The sequence below is a fragment of the Wyeomyia smithii genome, chromosome 1 (assembly GCF_029784165.1).
Source record: "Wyeomyia smithii strain HCP4-BCI-WySm-NY-G18 chromosome 1, ASM2978416v1, whole genome shotgun sequence".
Classification (NCBI taxonomy): Eukaryota; Metazoa; Arthropoda; class Insecta; order Diptera; family Culicidae; genus Wyeomyia; species Wyeomyia smithii.
Window position 1 is genome coordinate 56,693,940 of NC_073694.1, and position 19,307 is coordinate 56,713,246.

General features: G+C 35.0%; 1 protein-coding gene across 4 annotated transcripts in view; it reads right to left on the reverse strand.

Annotated features, from left to right (window-relative positions):
- The window catches only part of LOC129718433 (all trans-polyprenyl-diphosphate synthase PDSS1), a 245,333-nt gene that overhangs the window by 26,013 nt on the left and 200,013 nt on the right, over positions 1–19,307 (reverse strand). For all 4 annotated transcript variants that reach the window (XM_055669220.1, XM_055669219.1, XM_055669217.1 and 1 more), the window contains exon 6: positions 16,012–16,101. In XM_055669220.1, coding sequence (XP_055525195.1) covers positions 16,012–16,101 — 90 coding nt within the window. The remainder of the gene's footprint in view (positions 1–16,011; positions 16,102–19,307) is intronic.

The following is a 19,307-nucleotide window of genomic DNA, read 5'->3' on the forward strand; positions in this document are numbered from 1 at the left end:
TTTACAAATTTGTGTGGTTCTGTCCGCACTGAGGTGTATTCCAGCCCTGATTTCAAAATTCCAGGATTTCAGGATTAGAGGACTTTCGGATTACAGGATTATAGAGTTTTACAATTTAGGGTTTCAGGAAATTCGAGATGGTATGATGATATGTATGAAGAGGAAAAAGGAATTAACGATGGTTAGGTTAAGGTTGAGAAATTTTAGGTTTTTTTTTTCTTTGATTGAAAAATTATTATCCTAGGATTTAGGAACAAAAATTTATGGGTCCCAGGAATTGAGTAATTTAATCTTTTTTTAATTTTTAAGTTGTAGGAATACGAGAATTTGTGGTTTTTGGACAAATTTCAGGTTATTTGAGATTTTGAAATGCAAGCAATAAGTGTGCTAGTATTCCAAGATTTGAAGATTCAGGATTTTATGATTTGAGGGCTTTTGGGGGGTGTGATTTTATTCTACTTGAAAATTGCAGGACTCTGGAAATTTGGAACTTCGAAGCATTGGAGTAAAAAGTAAGTAAAGAGTAAAAAAGTTAAGGATTCACGCATTGAAAAATTTATAAATTTCAGGATTTTTAGGATAGTAGGATTTTGTAATTATAGAATTTTTCGATTTTGCGATTTTTGGATGTTTAGATTTTAGAATTTCAAGATTTTAAGGCATTGGGTTTAAGGACTTTATGATTTTTGATTTTCTACTCCAGATTTAAGGATATTGACATTAACTGTTTCAGCATTCTACGATTCAACGATTTGAAAAATTTCGAGATTTTATTATAATATAGGACTAAAAAAGGATTTAAAGAAACTTTTATTTATTTATTTATTTCGTCAAGCAAATGTAGACTACAGCTATAATAATACAATGTTTTCTTATATTCTATACATTATTTCCAGTAGTTATTCGTTTTTTTATTTGATTTCTGCCCATGGTGATGTCGATATTTTCGCAGTGCTGATTATAGCTACGCATCATGCGATTTACAGGGCCATTTTTTGAGTAGTTAGATCTGTGAGAGTTTTTCGAAAATATTTTACGATTTCTTAATTGACGACTGGGTGCATAAAAATTTAGTTGTGATGATAATTTAGTAGATTGCACGCGTTAAGAAATAATGTCATTGATAAAATAAAGCATTGAAAGTTCGCGGCGTTCTTTAAGTGCTTGTATGTCTATAAGCATGCAGCGTGCTTCATATGATGGTAAGGGAAATGCTGTCCAATTTAGCTTACGAAGCGCGTACAAAAGAAATTGTTTTTGGACAGATTCAATGCGTTCTTCATGTGTGACAATATATGGATTCCATACAATGCTACAATATTCCAGAATTGGTCGGACGTATGTAATATACAATAGTATGATTGTATATGGGTCTTAAAAATTGTGGCCGAAGCGTTTTATAAAGCCCAGCATACTATTTGCTTTGTTTATTATTGTGTTATAATGTTCTATGAATGTAAGTTTGGAGTCTAAGACTACGCCTAGGTCCCTTACGATTTTGCATTTTTCTACTTGTTGGTTTCCTAAGAAAATGTTTGTAGGTGGTGTTACTGTTTTTCTGCTGAAGGCTATTGAATTACATTTTTTAATGTTGAGTTGTAATAGACTTTTATTGCACCAAGTGTAGAATACATTAATTTCATTCTGGAATATTTCGAAATCTTCTGCATTGGTTATTTCTATAAAGAGCTTCATGTCGTCAGCATATACAAGCACATGTATTGACTTAAGAAGAAAGGAAATGTCATTTACGTATAATATAAAAAGAAGAGGGCCCAGGTGAGAACCTTGAGGAACCCCAGAAGTTACTTCTATTGGGTTTGAAAAGGAATTTTGAAAGCGGACTATTTGTGTTCGATTTGATAAGTATGACTGCAGCCATTCCAAAAATTTTGTTTCAGTTCCGTATTTTTCGAGCTTGAAGAGCAATAAATTTATGTCGATTCTGTCAAATGCCTTGCTAAAGTCCGTATAAAGAGCTTCTACGTGATTGCCGTTGTCCATTGCAGTAAAAGTGAAAGTTATGAATTCCAAAAGATTAGTGGTAGTTGATCGGCCTTTGTAAAAGCCGTGCTGTTGAGTTGTAATTTGATGTTTTACTTGCTGAAAGATTTTTTCATTAATTATTGATTCAAATAATTTTGGAATGCATGAAATAATGGCAATTCCACGATAATTACGAATGTCAGATTTAGCGCCAGATTTGAAAATTGGCACTAAATATGAAGTTTTCCAGAGTTATGGGAAAATTCCATTCTTAAGGGACATATTAAAGAGGTGTTGTAATGGTGTAGATAGTTCTTCTGCCAAGTTTTTGAGAAAAATTGGAGCTATTCTGTCAGGTCCAGGACCTTTCGTAGTGTCTAAATTTTTAAGTGCGTTCTGAATTTCGAATTCAGATATTTGATTGACAGATAAAGAATTCGAAAATTCGGGAAAATACGAGAAGTATTCGCGGTCGCGATCTGTTTCTTCATATGTGGTGTATATTTCTTGAAAAAAAAAAAGTGGCAAAAAGACTACATATTTCATTACTAGTTTGTCCTACATTACTGTCAAGATGCATTCGTGATGGAAAGTTGTTACTTTTGAGTTCGGTTTTTACGTAATTGAAAAAGTTCTTAGGGCAAGACTTGATTTGATGTTCGATTTTACGATTATGTTCTTCATGTGCAATTTTAATGGCTGCGTCAAATTGACAGCAAATTTCTTGGAAATTTTGAAGATTTTCGCTATTGTTGTCTTTTTTGTATATTTTATGTGCTTTTTGTTTTCTATTTTTAAGGTTCTTCAATTATAATAGGTTAAAATATGCATTTTGTTTGTTTTTGACATGATTGATTTGATATAGACCGCGTTCTGAGGATTTGCCAAAAAGATACTGCAGTGTTTCGTTTTCGCCAAAGACTGGGAGTAAGATAGATTCATTTTCAATGTCTACAATAAAGTCTGCATTACGTTGGTTGAAGTCGCCATAGACAAAAGACCATGAGGTTTCAGAAATTTAGAATTTTAGTATTTTATAATTGAATAAAGAGGTTTAGAGGATTTAATATTCAAGACTAAAAATTTTAGAGCGTCAGCATTTGAAGATTTGAAGATTTCACATAAGACACATAAGACGGTCTCCATACAAAGGAGTGGCCAAAATTAGCAAGATACGAATTTCATATTTAGGAAGTTCTAAATACATGATTTTGTAGTTTTTGATACATAAAACAGTTCATGTTGAAAAACGCCTCCAAAGTTACCTCTTTCAAAAATGTAGGAGAACAAATTTTCTGAACATTTTGAAATATATAAAATTCTGCTAAAGCTGTCATGGTGTGTTTGCACACAATTGAGAGCTTATTATATTAGCTTCCTAAAACCGGAAGAGTATTTGATTTCAACCCTGCAGAGTCTGCCGCAGGCGACGTAGAAAATGTTCGAAATTTTCCTAATTTTGACCTTTAAAAACATTAACTGTAAGCACATGTAAGCACAGCTCCTGATAGTGTACCTGAGAGTTCTGTCTGTGCCCTTCAAGAATCAATGTTAAATGTTTGCGAAAAATTTGCGTTTTTATAGAAAAAGATGAGTGAAAGTTCTTAACTTTTTCTGTATATTTCGAATTTTCGGGTAATATATCAACAAAATTCTTTGTGTATCACACCAATTTCGTGCGAAACACATTGAGAATACGTAAAATTAATATAATTATTTGTGTTTATACACTGACGAGTTTTTTTTATTGTTTTGTAAAAAACTGAGAAATGTCTCAATTCACGTGGTCTATGGACACCCCTTTGTTACTACAATACTTTCTCATATGACAAAATCATCTCTAGTAGAAAACTTTCGATAACGAAATACTAATTTTGGCCGAAAATCTCAACTTTCCGACTTTCAATTTATTTTGGACAAGAAACAACATAATTTAGCCACAAAAATATTTTTTCAATTAGTGCTTACCTGAAACTAAAGGTAACAAATAATCCTGTTTCGCAAACCGTATAAGGTATGTATGTGTGCGGAAGTATGTGTATGTATGTTTCTTTTTTCTTTCCTACGACCAATATACACTAAAGTCGCTTTTTACGCGGGGGATACGTGCCGCGTAAAAAAAACCGCGTTAATTCCGGAATCCGCGTAAATTCTGGAATCCGCGTAAAATCCGGAATCCGCGTAAAAAAAGCCGCGTAAAAAAACCGCGTAAAAAGCGACCATAGTGTATCTAGATTTTCTCAGCATCAGCAGAACCGATTCGATTGTTCTTAGTCACGTTTAAAAGAACTTATATTCTTATTAGTTGATGGAAAATATCGTTTTCATTCGAAGGTTCGTTCAAAAGTTACGTAACAAAAAGTGATCAGTTTATATTAGGGATGGCAATATTCCCGGGAATCGATTTCCCGGGAAACGGGAATGAAAAATCGCATTTCCCGGGAATTCCCGGGAACCAGGAACTGACAAATTCTTTAGCAAAATGATATTTTAAATGAAGTTCATCAGTAAAAGGTAACAAAAAAATATTTTAAATTTCATTCTCAGTCCGCATGAAAAACAAAAATAAAACAAATGAAATACAAAACATTTTCAAGTTAACATAAAAAATTCGTGATCGATTTTTGTAGCATATATTTGCAGTAGAGGAGAATTAAGGGTATTCATGTCGTCAGACAATCGCTCCAGATCCGCTGACAATTTTCCGTTAAGCTCAAAAATTTTATTTCTTTCTGTAAAACTTTGCTCAAGTCTGCTGAATCACCGCTAATGTTTGAATTCTAGGATACTTTCAAATCACCGATTACAGCTTTTGCTGCACTTAAAACTGGTGTCGAATTCTTTCAGTTTGTTGGAGAAAACTGAGTGTTAAGGCCTAAACACAATGGATACGTTGCGGCTGCGTTTGCGGCAATTTGACAGTTAGTCCATACATTTTCTTCAAAATTAACGTCAACGCAACGCAAATGTATCCATTGTGTTTGGGCTTTTAGACAGGCATTGGACGCGGAAAATATTTGCTATATTCGGTACGGACTTTTTGGGCAAAATGTTTTTACACTACAAAATATTTACTGTTTACTTGAGCGATAGCAAACCTATTCGCTTTTTTTTTTCATTTAAATATATTTGCTATGCCATTGTGATTTATTTTAAATAAACTGCGTCTCAAATCTAGTTTTCATTGACCGAACAACATTTTAAACCCTTTTGGAGTTTATATCATTATTGATTAGAACGTAAGATTTCGAGGAAGATTTTTGTTTAATTAACTACGTTATTTCGTTATTTCGCCGTTCGGTGGTTTTCTGTGACCGGGACAAACCGGATGGAAACAATAGAATACTAAATAACCAGTTCAATACGACTCAAAATAAGTCAGTCTTAGAGCATTTAAAGGCTTAGTAATTAACATGCAAAGATGATTTTTACGTTGAAATACTATACTGACTTTGAGTTTTATTAAATTGTTTATTTCAGGTCGGATCCCGGGAATCAATATTTCTGTTCCCGGGATCCGGGAATCCAGAGAAAAGCTATTTCTCAGAAAATCGTTCCCGGGATTGCAAACCCTAGTTTATATTGGAACCGATAAACTAACTTATTTTTTCCAAAGGTTCCAAAGGACCATTGTGCATTTTAAGGATCGTAGATATTAGAGTTTAGGTTGACCGGAATATATAAATTTGAAGTTTTGGGATTTAAAGATTATAAGCGTATGAGGTTTTAGAAATTTTGGATGAATGGATAATTTTATTATTCTATTTTTTGTTTGGAAATTATTAGTTTTGGATTGCAGGACTCTGGGATTTCAAATTTTGCTGCTTGGGTTGTGAGCTCCTTTCGAGATTTTTAGATTTCGAAATCTTAGTATTTTAGATTTTTCAGCATTTAGGATCAAACACTCAACTTTAATAATTATTGGATTTAAGATTTCAAGATTTTATGATTTCATAAACAAAGATTTTGGGATTTTAGCGTTAAGAGATTAACAAAATTTTAGGATATTAGTAAATTAAAATATTGCGATGTTAGAATTTATAGGCATTTTAAAATTTCATAATTTTTAGATACTGGGGTTTTGGGTTTTAAGAATTTTAAGATATGGGGATTATAAGATTTTTGGATTTATGAGTTTATACTTTAGTATTTCAGGACTCCAATATTTCATAATTTCAAGATTTTAAAATTTTGGGAACCTGGGATTTAGGATTGTAGAATTCTAGGATCTAAGAACTTAAAGATTCTTGAATTATTTTGAAATTTCAAATATTAATGGTCTTAGGGTTTTGTGATTCAAGGACTTTTGAATTTTAAGATTTTAGGATTTTGAGATTAATAGAATTGACGATACTTAAACACTAAAAGATTTTGGTAATTTAAATTTCTAGAATCGAATGATTTTCTAATTTAACAATTTTGAGATTTCAGAGTTTTTGCATTTTTTGGATTCAGCAATTTTAGGATACCTAAAACTTTGAATTTTATATGTTGGGGAATTAGAATTCCAGAACATCAAAACTTTAAAGTTTGAAAATTTCTATAAATTTCAATAAAATTTATATATAAAATTTCTATAAAATTTCTCTAATCCAGAGATGTTAAGATTTTAATACCTTGAGATTTCAATGCTTAAGACATTTTTTTAAGAATTTCGGGTTTTAAGACTAAGAGATTTCAGGAATCTAGGCTCTTGGAATTTTTAGATTTTGTTTTAAGATTTAAGAATTTCAGTATTAGAGGATTGTTGGATATTATGATTTTAGGATTTTCGGAATCTTATTAGTTTAGAATTTTGGGATATAAAGGTTTACGGATTTTGGATTTTAGGATTCTGGGCTTGGATTCTGGATTTCGGGAATGTAAGATAAGTTACGAATTGAGAATTTGATGATTTCAAGATTTAAGAAATAGACAATCGCAGGTGTTCAAGACTTGAGTATTTTGAGATTTTAGGTTTCAGTATTTTATCATTTTTTAGGATAATATTTTTGTATTTTTACATGTTTGTATTTTAGATTTCCTGTCATTTGATAATTTGGGATTTGAAGATTCCAAGACAGTAGAATTTTAGGCTTTTGAGATACATAGATTATTACGATGTTGGGATTTGAAGTTCATACGATATTAGGATTTTGGAATTGTAGGATTTTAGGTTAGAGCATTGTTAAGCTAAAGAATTTCAGAAGTTTATGAATTCAAGACCTCGGGGTCTCACGGATTATTGGAATTTTCGATTAAAGCATTTAACAACTTTAGAATTTGGGTATTCTGGGATTTTCTTGCTTTAAGGTTTCAGATTTAAGTTTTCCAGGGCTCTCGAATTCACGGGTTTCAGGGTTGAAGTTAAGTTTTGTATGTCCAAATTTTTATAAATTTACTTTATCTTTCATGTAAAAAGGTAGAAAACATTCCTGTATATCTTAAGAATAAAAATAGACTCGAAAAATTAATTCAGACTGATAAAAAAAACTGCAAGGTTATTACCTAAATTTAGTGAGAATGCGGTAAACACCACAAACGTATGAAAATAAACATTATACATTCATTGGCCCCTTGATAAACCTTTGACAAATTGTTGCATTTTTTTGGATACTGTCTCAGTAACATTCACCACAAAATTAATCACAACCCCCATGTCAAATACCATCAGTTCCAACGAAAACAAACATTTCTCACAATATCGCGCTGCATCGTCGTTTCTCACGCAAACAACACCAGGGGAACCACTCGAAGATTTCAGTTAAGATTGTTCCCCAGGCTACACCTCCCGTCTCCCGTCACCTATCTACGCGCACGGAGAACGTCCAACGGTACCCGTCGTAATGAGTTCACCTCCCGTCGTGTTCCCTGCACCCAGGCACCACCGACCGCGTCACGCTGTCAAGGTAATCCAGGCTAAAAGTGACAGCGACGACGCGCCGTTACCCGTTGTGGGTCATGAATGAAAACCGAAAGTGTTTTCCTCACTGTTCCCCATTCCCTCTGTTGTTGTTGTTGTTTTTGTTGTTGTTCCGATCAAAGCAAGTTTACTCAGGTCCCGTTCAGGTTGGGGCCGCCTGCGGTCGGTGCTTGAAGAGTAGGCCCGGTTTTACAACGAGCAAATTGTAACCTCGCGCAAGCCGAGAACCAGACGAGTGTGGTGAAGAGTACAGTGCTAAAGTACACTTTACCGCAATTTTGCACAATTTCGTACGTTATTAGCAAACCTCGCTCGCGTTGCAGAATGGAGAACAAAACACTAAACTGCAGTCAAGCGGATGCTAATGAATAAGTTACATCCTCCATCAGTCTTTCTACAGCCTGTGCACGATCTCCTGAGGTTGCAACTGTCGATCGGTAAGCCACACGCATACGGGGTGTCCCTGATTCGGTTGAATTCTGCCCCCTAAACGAAGATGATCGGCCGGCCAGATTGCCGTTTCATGCAGGCTCCTACTAATAACAGCGATTGGGTTCGATTGAATTGGAACTCCGCAACCTTGCCGAGGGGTTTGCATTCACTTTGCGGCAGCATCCCTTCGTGGAGCCGGATAGCTCAATTCCAGCACGGATAGCCGATGTGAGCTGCAGTGCAGAAAAAAGGGGGCAAGAGCAGAAAAAAAACGGCAGCCTCAATTTAGCAGCAGCCATGGGTATTGTTTGACGGTCACCGAGACAAATTGCCGCGTTTTACGGTCACTACCGGAGTTGATTGTTTGATCTGAAGTTCAATTGCAATTACTTTGGTGGGCACTTACTTGCTCCGGCGGCGTGCACATAGACAAGTGGCCATTACATGTAGATCTCTAATGCTGTTCGCGATTGCTGAAGTGTGTTTCTTTTTATAATGATTTGAGGGTTAGATTTATCCACGGGATAAATTGGAAATTTATCGAAACAAGGCGTTTCACGATAGTTAGAAGTATATTTTAACAAAATTACGAATCATCTTGCGTTACCTAAATCATTGGACTAGATATTTGTTCAACGTTCAGACTCGTAGAATCGACGAAATGATTGGAAGCGGCCGGCGTCTTTATTGGTATACATATTGGAATGCCGGCTCACAATGCGGAACTAGAGCTTGCGCGGCAGAAAGCTGCCGCTCAAGGGAGCTGGTCAACAGCTTGCCGGTGAAATCCGATTGCGTTTTAATGGACGACGACGAAACCAACGATGTGTGGATTGCTGGGCAATAGGTTTACCGGTTTCAGTGTAGTACAGTAACCACTTGAGCCGCATGTTGATCCAACTAACAGTGGATTTATTACTTTTGAATTTTGTTTATTGTTATCGTTATTTTACTACTTATCACTATTCTGTTAAGGCCGTTATCCGTTATTATCTGTACACTGAAAACAGTTATAAATGAGCTCTAAATCTCTAATACAATAGTGTCACTATTGGTTTTACATCATTATTTTATTATGGTAACATGACACGAAATCGGGCCAAAACAAAGGATTTTAATCGTAGCTTTTGCAGGTACTCTTTCTGGTCAATTGTGTTATTAATTTTACCTATGGTGATGTTGACTAAACACAGTATTTTTGAAGGAATTTTATCTAGTTTTTTCTCCTACGCTATTCAAGTTTTGCATTTCTGATCACTATAGCAAGCCAGTCTAGGATGGTGTTTGAAGTCTCCCAGGACGTTAAGTTTAATTGTCCATACTACACAGGAAATCTAAACTCATTATAGACTGAACTTAAATCCTGATTTCGCCAACATGATTTGCATGACGCTTGTATTGCTCTTATCAAGAAGAAAATGATGAATTTTTTTGACCTTTCACAACCAACGAAAGATATCAATTACTGCTAAGTCTATGTGAAATATTTCACACGCAACAGAAATATTTCCATCATTTCCATTGAATACTTTCAATGCACTTATATATAAAACCTGTGTTTTTGAGAAGTACTGATTTGAATATACTATGAAATATCAAAAAAAAATCGATAGAATTATATCGAATTATTTGGATTAAAGTTATCTTGTCATTTTTTTAACAATTTCGCTATAAAATATCAAGTAACATTTGAGAATGAAATTCCACATGGAGAGCAGCAGCCATGGACCGAATTGGAGACGACTTTTTCGAAAAGCAAGGGACACTTCGGCCAGGAATTAACTGGTACGTAAAATTCCACATAACACCAGATGGCGTCAGCAGTAAGTGTTAATCAATTTTGACATATTTGAAAAAAAAACGGTTAACAAGCTGAGACCTATTGTAAACAAACGAATTGAAACCAAGAGACGTTAAGCGTCGTTTTTTCGCCTGCAAACAACTGCTCTAGCGGCAAAAAAGGAAGGGTTTTCTTCATCGCATCATGACGGGTGATGAAACATGCGTTCATTACAGCAAAAAAGTCATGGAGACTAGCCGGTCATGCGTCTACGTCGTCGGCTGGACCGAATATACAAGCTGTGAAGGTAATACTGCGTATTTGGTGGAACCAGCTCGGTGTTATTTATTATGAGCTGTTGAAAGCGAACGACTTCATCACTAGAAAACGGTATTAATTAATGCAATTAAATCGAGCAGAAGCACGAAAAAGTGATTCTACAACATGACAACGCTCAGCCTCATACTGGCAAAGTCATTTAAACTCATATAGACATTTAACATAGGGCTACCATTTTAATCGATCATTTTTGACCTGGCTGGAACTTCTCACGTACTTCTGTGTGTCTATGGGTTAAAGATGTCATCATGTGCTATCAGCAGTGTTAGCTAGCATCAATGATTGTCTGAATTTTAATTTAGTAATTTTGACGTAGAACTACGGCTCTCATGAAGTACCGCTACATAGGGGGTAATAAAAGTCGGTAAGTTTTCAACCGATTTCCTCCGTTCTTGCTGCAATCGATTGGAAAACCATTAATAAGCGAACTATTCTGCCGGTACCCGCATGACTGTCCCATAATGATTTTTGTCACTTTTGAGTTATCATCGGGAATCGACTTACCTGTTATCATATTTTCCGAAAAAAATCTGAAATTGATACTTTTGTATGGAAAAACATGGAAAAATACCAAGTTGCGTTTGTCCCATATTGAAAGTACCCGCATTACAGTCCCACTGCATGGTGGTAAAACCTGCGAACATAATTTAGCTCCAGATTATTGTATATCGGATAACTTTAGGCATATAGAAATATGTCATTCAATTAACTATACTAATGTTGTTTTTCTGTAGTACAATCTACGTTACCAGTGATACTGCCGGTTGCTGGTTGAATTTATATGTGATGGTACAAAATATGCGAGTACTTTTGAAATGTACCCGCATAGTTTGTCCCATATTGTTTTTTTTTCTTGAATTATGTAACGTAAAACCAATTCCATCCATGGTTTTTTTTCTCAACGTTAAACTTATGGTGCCATGAAACTGTTCTGTTCATTGGTTTTGGATGAAATTTCTTAAAATAGTTGGAAATCAGAAAAATCACGGATAATAATAAATCGCCGTTTTCTCAACAAGTTGTTTTTCATTATGGGACAGTTATCCGGGTACCGGCAGTATTGTTCTATTGGAAGTTTTCAAATACAGATTTCGACCTCAGATTTCTCGCTCAATGCTTGCTTTCCCTAACAGGGTCGACAGAATAGTATACCTGGTTGATGCACTCTTTGCACACTTAGGGCTATATAAGAAACTGCTTGTGCTCAAACTAATCGTTTTACTAGTGGATGATGTGAGACATAATTCAACAGCAGCGGTAGCAACAGCACTTTTTCCGGTCAAGTCCTGCTTGTATTGGCAACAACACAAGCTTCATGGTAATTTAAATCTGCTGACCGTAAAATTTCAGTGTAAAACAGCTCTCCAATATGTTGTTAGAGTGCCTCGTTCCCACTGTCGTTCAAAATTCAAATTCAAAACATTCAAAATTGAACAGTCAATTATTCATGTAAGGTCGAAACAACTAAATGAATAAAGATTTAATATTTTCCAAGAATAGTAGCGCAAACCCCAAATATAAAAGAGAAATGTTATTTTAATCTGCATGCACTCTGACTATCAAAATTTGTTTTGTGGCCGCATATTGTTTGTTCCATTCCTATTCGATATTCAATATTCATTACACTTCATTCATTCAAAATTTTAGATCAGGGGTTTTTAATACGATTTTACAGCAGCAATTCAAACTCCATCTTCATGACTGTAAAGACGAACAGAATTTTACCGTCCTCCAGTCGCATAGCTGTAATATGCAACCCGCATCAACGTAACAAACTGTAGTGTAACCGCTATCTGCTTTCATCTGACAGCAATAGAAAAAATCGCTTGTCGTTCCAAGCCGCAACACGATATGAGTAATATTGTTGCCTGTGTGAGAGCTCAAGAGAGCCCTTTTTCGCTGGTTGTCAACATGAAATTAGATTCATTCTTGAGTATAGCGAAGCTGAGAGAAGACAAAATTTAACAAAACAGAAGTAGCCCTCTACAAAACGGGTGTGGCCTCGTACGACATCTTTTTGGGCTATACAGGGTGATTGGTTACTTGCTATAGAATGATAATGCGAATGCATGGAAGAGTTTTTTCTTCAAAAGTGAAGCAAAGAAATCCTGTATAAGAGCATGGTTTTGCTCAAACAAATCATTTTACTATCGGATGGTGCGACCGTCGAACATAATTCAGCAACAGCGGGTAGCGGTGACGGAGCAAACTGTGAATCCGGTACATTAAATAAAACCTTTAAGAAGTTTTTGCTGTTCACCTCAAGTGAAATCGAAACGTTGTCCTGATCTTATCAGAACAACCAAGTGAATGATTAAAATGTTGTTAAGTAGAGCTGTACGTCAAATCTACGGTTGTGGCTTTGCACACAACCCGTTGTGCTTTTGACGTGGGACTACGTCTTTGTTTACTATACTGAGATGCATTCTGTAAAACTTGAAATGAAACTGGCAAATGTTAAGTCAGATTTCAAACGTTAATAACAGTATAACCACATGATGGATAACAATAACCAATATGTTGTTGGATAGTTAAGATGTAGAACAATTTTGTAATATGCTAGTCATCACTCTAATTTCATTGCTAAGCGGTAAAATTAATAAAAAGTTTCAATGGCATTTACGCGAACAATGAACCAATTACATGCAAGCATTCCTAGCTCAGACGACGTGAATGGACACCAACCGTTTCCTTGTGATATTCTCTGTTTCAATATCGAAAAAAAATGACAGAATCTCCCCGTCCCAATAGGTCAATTTATGTTTGCTTCTATGAGCTTAGACTAAAGTGATGTCTCGAAGGTAAACGTTTTCCGAAAAGTTTGAAACAATCCCCATACTTGAACAATTCCTAAACCCGCTAGCAGAACGTAATAAAAACTGATGTCTCGAAAGAAAACATGCTGGTATAAGCAACAGTACCAGTGGAGCAGAAAGCAGCAGATCTCTCGTCGTCTATGATTGTAGTGGTGCTTTTCTATTCGTACATTTCAGCGGTACACCTTCAGTCGTACTGCAGCGCACGGTACTATTCGTTTTGCAGAGGTATACTTCTGCTCGTACATTTCTATTCGTGTGCAATCGAGGATCTGCAATACTGCTGCTGATGGTGATTGACAGTGTATCTCATAAATATGATTACCATAAATTACTTAACAAGAATTGTACATTTTGGCAACGGGTATAAGTTATATTTATTATATTTTATAATCGATATTCACTAAATAATCGTGAACGGATAGTATCGCAAAATTGAATTCCCAAATATACAAATTCATAGAAGAGTAAGAGCCGGTGAATGCTTGTGAACTTTGGGTCCATTTACTAAGATTCATTCCGAATTTTTTCCTACATTTCAAAATTGTTAGATGATATTTTATTATTTTAAATTATTCCATAATAAACGTTTGTTAGCTGTCTTTGTAATACAGCGAATGTAATTGTAGGCAATTGAAAAAAATTGTCAAGAAAAAAACAAAAATGGAATTGTTGATTACTACGATTTTTTGCTGAAACTTGTTGATAATTTTGTTCAACATATCTTCTTATGTTTGCCAACTAATGAACTTTCGTAAGGGCTGCCATATTATTTTGAAAGTAAGATCCATATTATGATTTGATTTAATCGAAGTTAAATAAGACAAAACCATTCATTATGATAACGTAAGTATTATAGGATTTGGTTTTTGAGGATATAGAGTTAATTCTGACTTTGACGCATTACGAGAAATTCTTGGTGCATTTTCAACAAGAACGATAAGTTTGTGCTTTGTCAAATGCACAAAAAATTCTAGAGGGCTTATGTTAAAAAATAATAATGATTATGATGAGATATTTTTGCAGCCACAACGGTTGGTATGATCGGTGTCTTCAGCGAAGTTGTAGGTATAATTTTGTATTTTCGAGATTGCAGTTCATAGGAACAGCTGTGTAAAGTTCCAGGTAAATCGAAACTGATAATTGAAGAAATATTAAAATTTTCGCATTTACCATGGAAAAGTCCATCTCTCAAAATTGTAAGGATTAATTTTTTAACACCAGATTTGCTACCAACTCGCCTATAACACAATAACGTTGTTCAATTCTACCTTATATTGAAATAATACTAATTACCGGAAACATGTTCCATATTTTATTACTTTATTGAAAATGTAATCAACTTAAATAGAATTGCTACGCAGAGAAAAAATTTGTAAATCATTTCCAAAAGTGTCATGAAAGTCTTCAATTACCGCAAGCAGAGCCTGACAAAGTCATTTTCAATTGACAATTATCAGGTTATAGTGACGCTTTGACCCGTCGCTTTCAATTGAAAAGCTCTTGTATCATTTTCGAGCACTTCGTGAGCCATATGACACCCAGTCGAAAGCTCTTGCTGTGATTCTGACAACTGAAGGGCTTGAAATTGATACAAACGCTTTTCAATTGAAAGTGGAGATTATCACCATCACTCTCACATGATGATTCTCAATTGAAAACGACGATGAGCGCTGACGAAGACAGAAGGCTTCCCAACAGTACTTTACGCATATATTTGGAGGAAATATTGATCGGAACTTGCGTAACGTATTTATTGCAAATATCACAATTTTTGTTTTCAATCATGAAAATTACGAAATATTTCATTTTAACTTTTAAATTGAACACTCGCATAGTCAAACAACATTCAAATATTTTAAAAAGGTTTTCTTTGTTATATTTTAAGCGCAAAAAAGTATGATTAATAACTTTCTGGGAGCTAGAAAATCTTGGAAAAGAATTGTATTGAAAATTATGGTTTGAGTCAACTTTTCATATAAAACTATTCATGTCTTTTTAAATATAAGAGATAAAAATTAGACATCTTCGACAAAATTGCTAGTAAAAGCATCTGCTACAACTTTCTGAAGGACACTGACTGTCTATCTAATTCTTCACATCACTTTGAGGTGGATCAATCGCTGAATCGCCTTGAATAAGGGCGAAACCCAATGAAATTGTGGCATTTGAGAATGAAAAGATGTACACTCAATTAAAAATCAAATTGTAGAAAAAGTGAAAAGTAAAAAAGAAACCAGATTTAAGCAATAAAATGCTCTGATTATGATGTGAACTAGAAACAGCGCACGAGCGCATTGTTATTACATTCTATCGGACATCCAATGAAAAGGTTCCTCGCTTATTGACAATTGAAATCATGCATCATACTTGCAGTGTAGAACCCCAGAACATATACCCAATCACAACACAAAATAACTGACAGCCGGAAAAAAATCCCATGCTTGCTAAAAAGTGCAACCGGCGCAATCTGGTCTGCTTTTGAAAATTAGCAAATCACGCTCACTGATGATAAATTATTTTGCTGCGGTTCATAAATCATTCGGAATGGATGTTGTTTCGTAGAGCGAGAATCAATCAACTGTTCATAATTGCTGTTGAACACAACGGTGAATAATCAGGGATTTCCAGCCCAGTTGAAACTAATCAAATCCTAGATTTCGGTGCTATAACAAGGAGTTTTTGATTCGGCAGTCCATTGGATTCGGTACAAGTTCATTTAGTAGGGAGAGTTCAATACGATTTTTTGTACTCACCTGACTGAGGATGTGTGTGACTTCGTCGTGTTTAAGGCGGGCCAGCAGCATTGAGGCAATGGCTAGAACATAATCACCGGCTTGCGTCACCTGGAAGAAATGGATAAAAACATTTAGTGAACGAGGAGTTTACATTTAAAACATCAAATACAGTTTAGAAAGCGAAATGATACCATGATTACGCCAACACATGAAAAAAAAAAACACGCTCGACTAATTAATATCCACTTCATGCGGTAACCAGCAATTATCACACCAAATCTGATTGATCGTACCCCCGGAGACATCGTTTCCAGTGGTGTACCTTAATTAAAACATTTTAACCTCCTTTAGGTTGCCGCGCGGCTACAAACCCGAAAGGCGCCCCAACGCACTGTCCGGCATATATTACGACCAATCCTTTTCCGTGCATCTTTATTGTCCGCCTAGGGACGGCTCTACTGTTTATTTTATATGTTTTCGGACCGGAAAAATCGTCCCTCAAGCCAAGACCCAATCCGTGTGATGCGTATTTTATTTTAATTACCCACAATTACCGTGTACGGTCACTTTAATCGGTATGTAAATACGACACCTTTACCATGCGTGGGGAAATGCGTTGCCTTGGGTCTGTGAGGGGAGAGGGAGGTACAACGTGCATGCAAAATCCGATGCGATGATCGCAACCGGCTATGCAACGTCGCGCCGAATCGCACGGATGTCTATGGTTAGCAAGAAGAAAGCGATTTTATTACTCCATTCATAATTGAGCGACGAGTAGCAAACGAACGGCAGCCTTGCTGCAGGGGGAAAAGGGGCCATAGGGAGGAAGGAATGTTGTAATTGCCCCAGCTTTTTTATGGATTCAACGTTTATGCTGCATTCTTCGGCATAAATTTGGTAGAGCTTTGATACGCATGTGCAAATAGACCGGGAGTTTTGCGTTTTCTACTGGAGCCGGTTTTAGACAGCGATGGAAGAAAATCGTTTCTAGCGATTTTTGAATACATATAAATCTCCTTTGTGATGCATTAACATCTCTGTCAGTGTGCGATATACATTTACTCTTCTCGCATTTGCAAGCAGATCTATGTGTAAGACGAGTTACGAGGATTGCAAATGAGCACCATGTATATAGTATCCCTGCTGGCGTACTCTCTTTCGCTTCCTTCGCACTATTCGCCTCTTGTCGTGACTGCTAACAACAACATCTGTATCTAAATGTGCACAGCTGAGTATATGGGGTTAGTCGCAATATGTACATATGATGAACAAAGATCATTCATGATCATTCCGCCAAAGATTGAGATTTTTGTCAAAAAGAGAGTGAAAAAAAAGTGTGTTGTCTCCTACTCCCATAATGAGATTGTTTTGGTGGCAGGTTCAAGTTCCCAGTTGGTTTAGAGATCTTGCTTGTATAAAACGTGTGTCAGGATGGACAAAAAGGTAGAAAAGGTTAACATATCCGCAAAAAGTTCGGCAAGTTTTCGCAGTAGAGAATGGCGGTTTCAGATGCGGAAGGCGGAGCTCAAAATATTAAGAAATTATTTAATGAAATTGATCGCTAGTCTTTCGAAATAACCTGTATAATGATATACACTATAACTAGCATCGAAAACATTATGTTTCATTAGGGTGGTTCATTTATTTGACATAGAGTGGTTTATAATATTGTGTAAAAATGAGTATAAAAAGAAAAAAATCACTTTTCACTCAATACCAATAGAAAAATTCCTGAAAGTATAATATTTGCTACATCATTGTCGTTAGGGTGGCAATGTTGAATTGGAAAAAAATACCATGTAAAATGGCAAGATATTTCAAAACAAATTTACAAAATGTTTCAAAAAACTACTCTGTGCAAAAAAATATAACTCAACCAAAATTAAGATTGTGTCTCGCGGAAAATGTTGAATGCTTCCATGTCATTTACAAAATCACACACGGGAGGTGCATGGAATTTGAATAATGTTTTCTATTCCAAGTGTCTTGAAAGTACATGAAACGGTGGATACTGATGGAATATGTTTTTTTGATTTTGTTTGAAAAATATACTCTCTAGGACACTTGTACTTGTTTATGTGAATGCTGTACCAGACAATTTATTCGTTTTATTTAGGGGCCGTCCACATACCACATGGACAGATTTTTAACGAATATAGACTGTAAAAACATATTATTGATTTTTTGAAAACAAATTAAAAGAAAATTAAAAATTAATTATCCAAAACAGCCTATTTGAAAAAAATCGATTTTTTTTTTATAAAAACTTCGAAAGATTACCTGAACAACGAAACCGGTCATGGAGGAATCAGAAAAAAAGCTATTTTTTTTTACGGGGTACATCTTTTTTGGAAGTACAAAGTTATTATTTACAACTTTGCCAGGTACACTATGACAATCAAATAAACCTTTTTGACCGTAAAAATATTCTTAATTCCTCATACAGTGCTCTATTGGAAATTGAAAATATGTCTACAGTCGAAACGGTTTGTTTGATTGACATAGTGTCTTCGGCAAAGTTGTAGATAATATTTTGTCCCTTCAAAAGAAAAATATTCCTTTTGAAAAAACGTTTCAAACAATTTGTTTTTTTCGAAAAAAAATTTTTTTTTTTTCAAAAAACGATAACTTTTTTTTCTTAACTCCTAAATGGTCGGATTGGTTTCATTGTTTTGGCAATCTTTTGTAGGTTTTATTAAAAAATCAGATTTTTAAAAAATGAGCTCATTTGAATACATAATTGTTTTTTAAATTTTCGTCTTATTTTATTTTTCAATAAATGATTTTTTTAAATGTATTTTTTTGGAAAGACAGAATTATTATCTACAACTTTGTCGAAGACGTCACACCAATCAAACGAACCGAAGTGCTTTTTTATTTTATACTCATTTTTCACAATATTATGAATTATTATGTATTCGATGCTACTTATAGTATATATCATTATACAGGCTATTTCGAGAGACTAGCAATCAATTTCATAAAATAAATTCTAAATGTTTTAAACTCCGCCTTCCACAATTGAAAAAACGATTAAGTCCCAGAGAGTCGATTTTTGCAATTTTTTTTTCAGATGACACCAACTCTCGACGTTTCATGCGTTTCTAAGTCATTTGGCATCAAAAACCATCGAAAACTGATTTTTTTTTGGCTATGAAAATACAGTAATCACCCGATAATATCAGTACCCGATTTTATCTGCCCCCGATTTTATCACCTTTTTCGCCCAATTTTATCATCATATAACATTGTATGTCCACCATCTCCGAATCTCGCAATTATTTACAAGTGCCAGTTCCACTGTCAATTAAGAT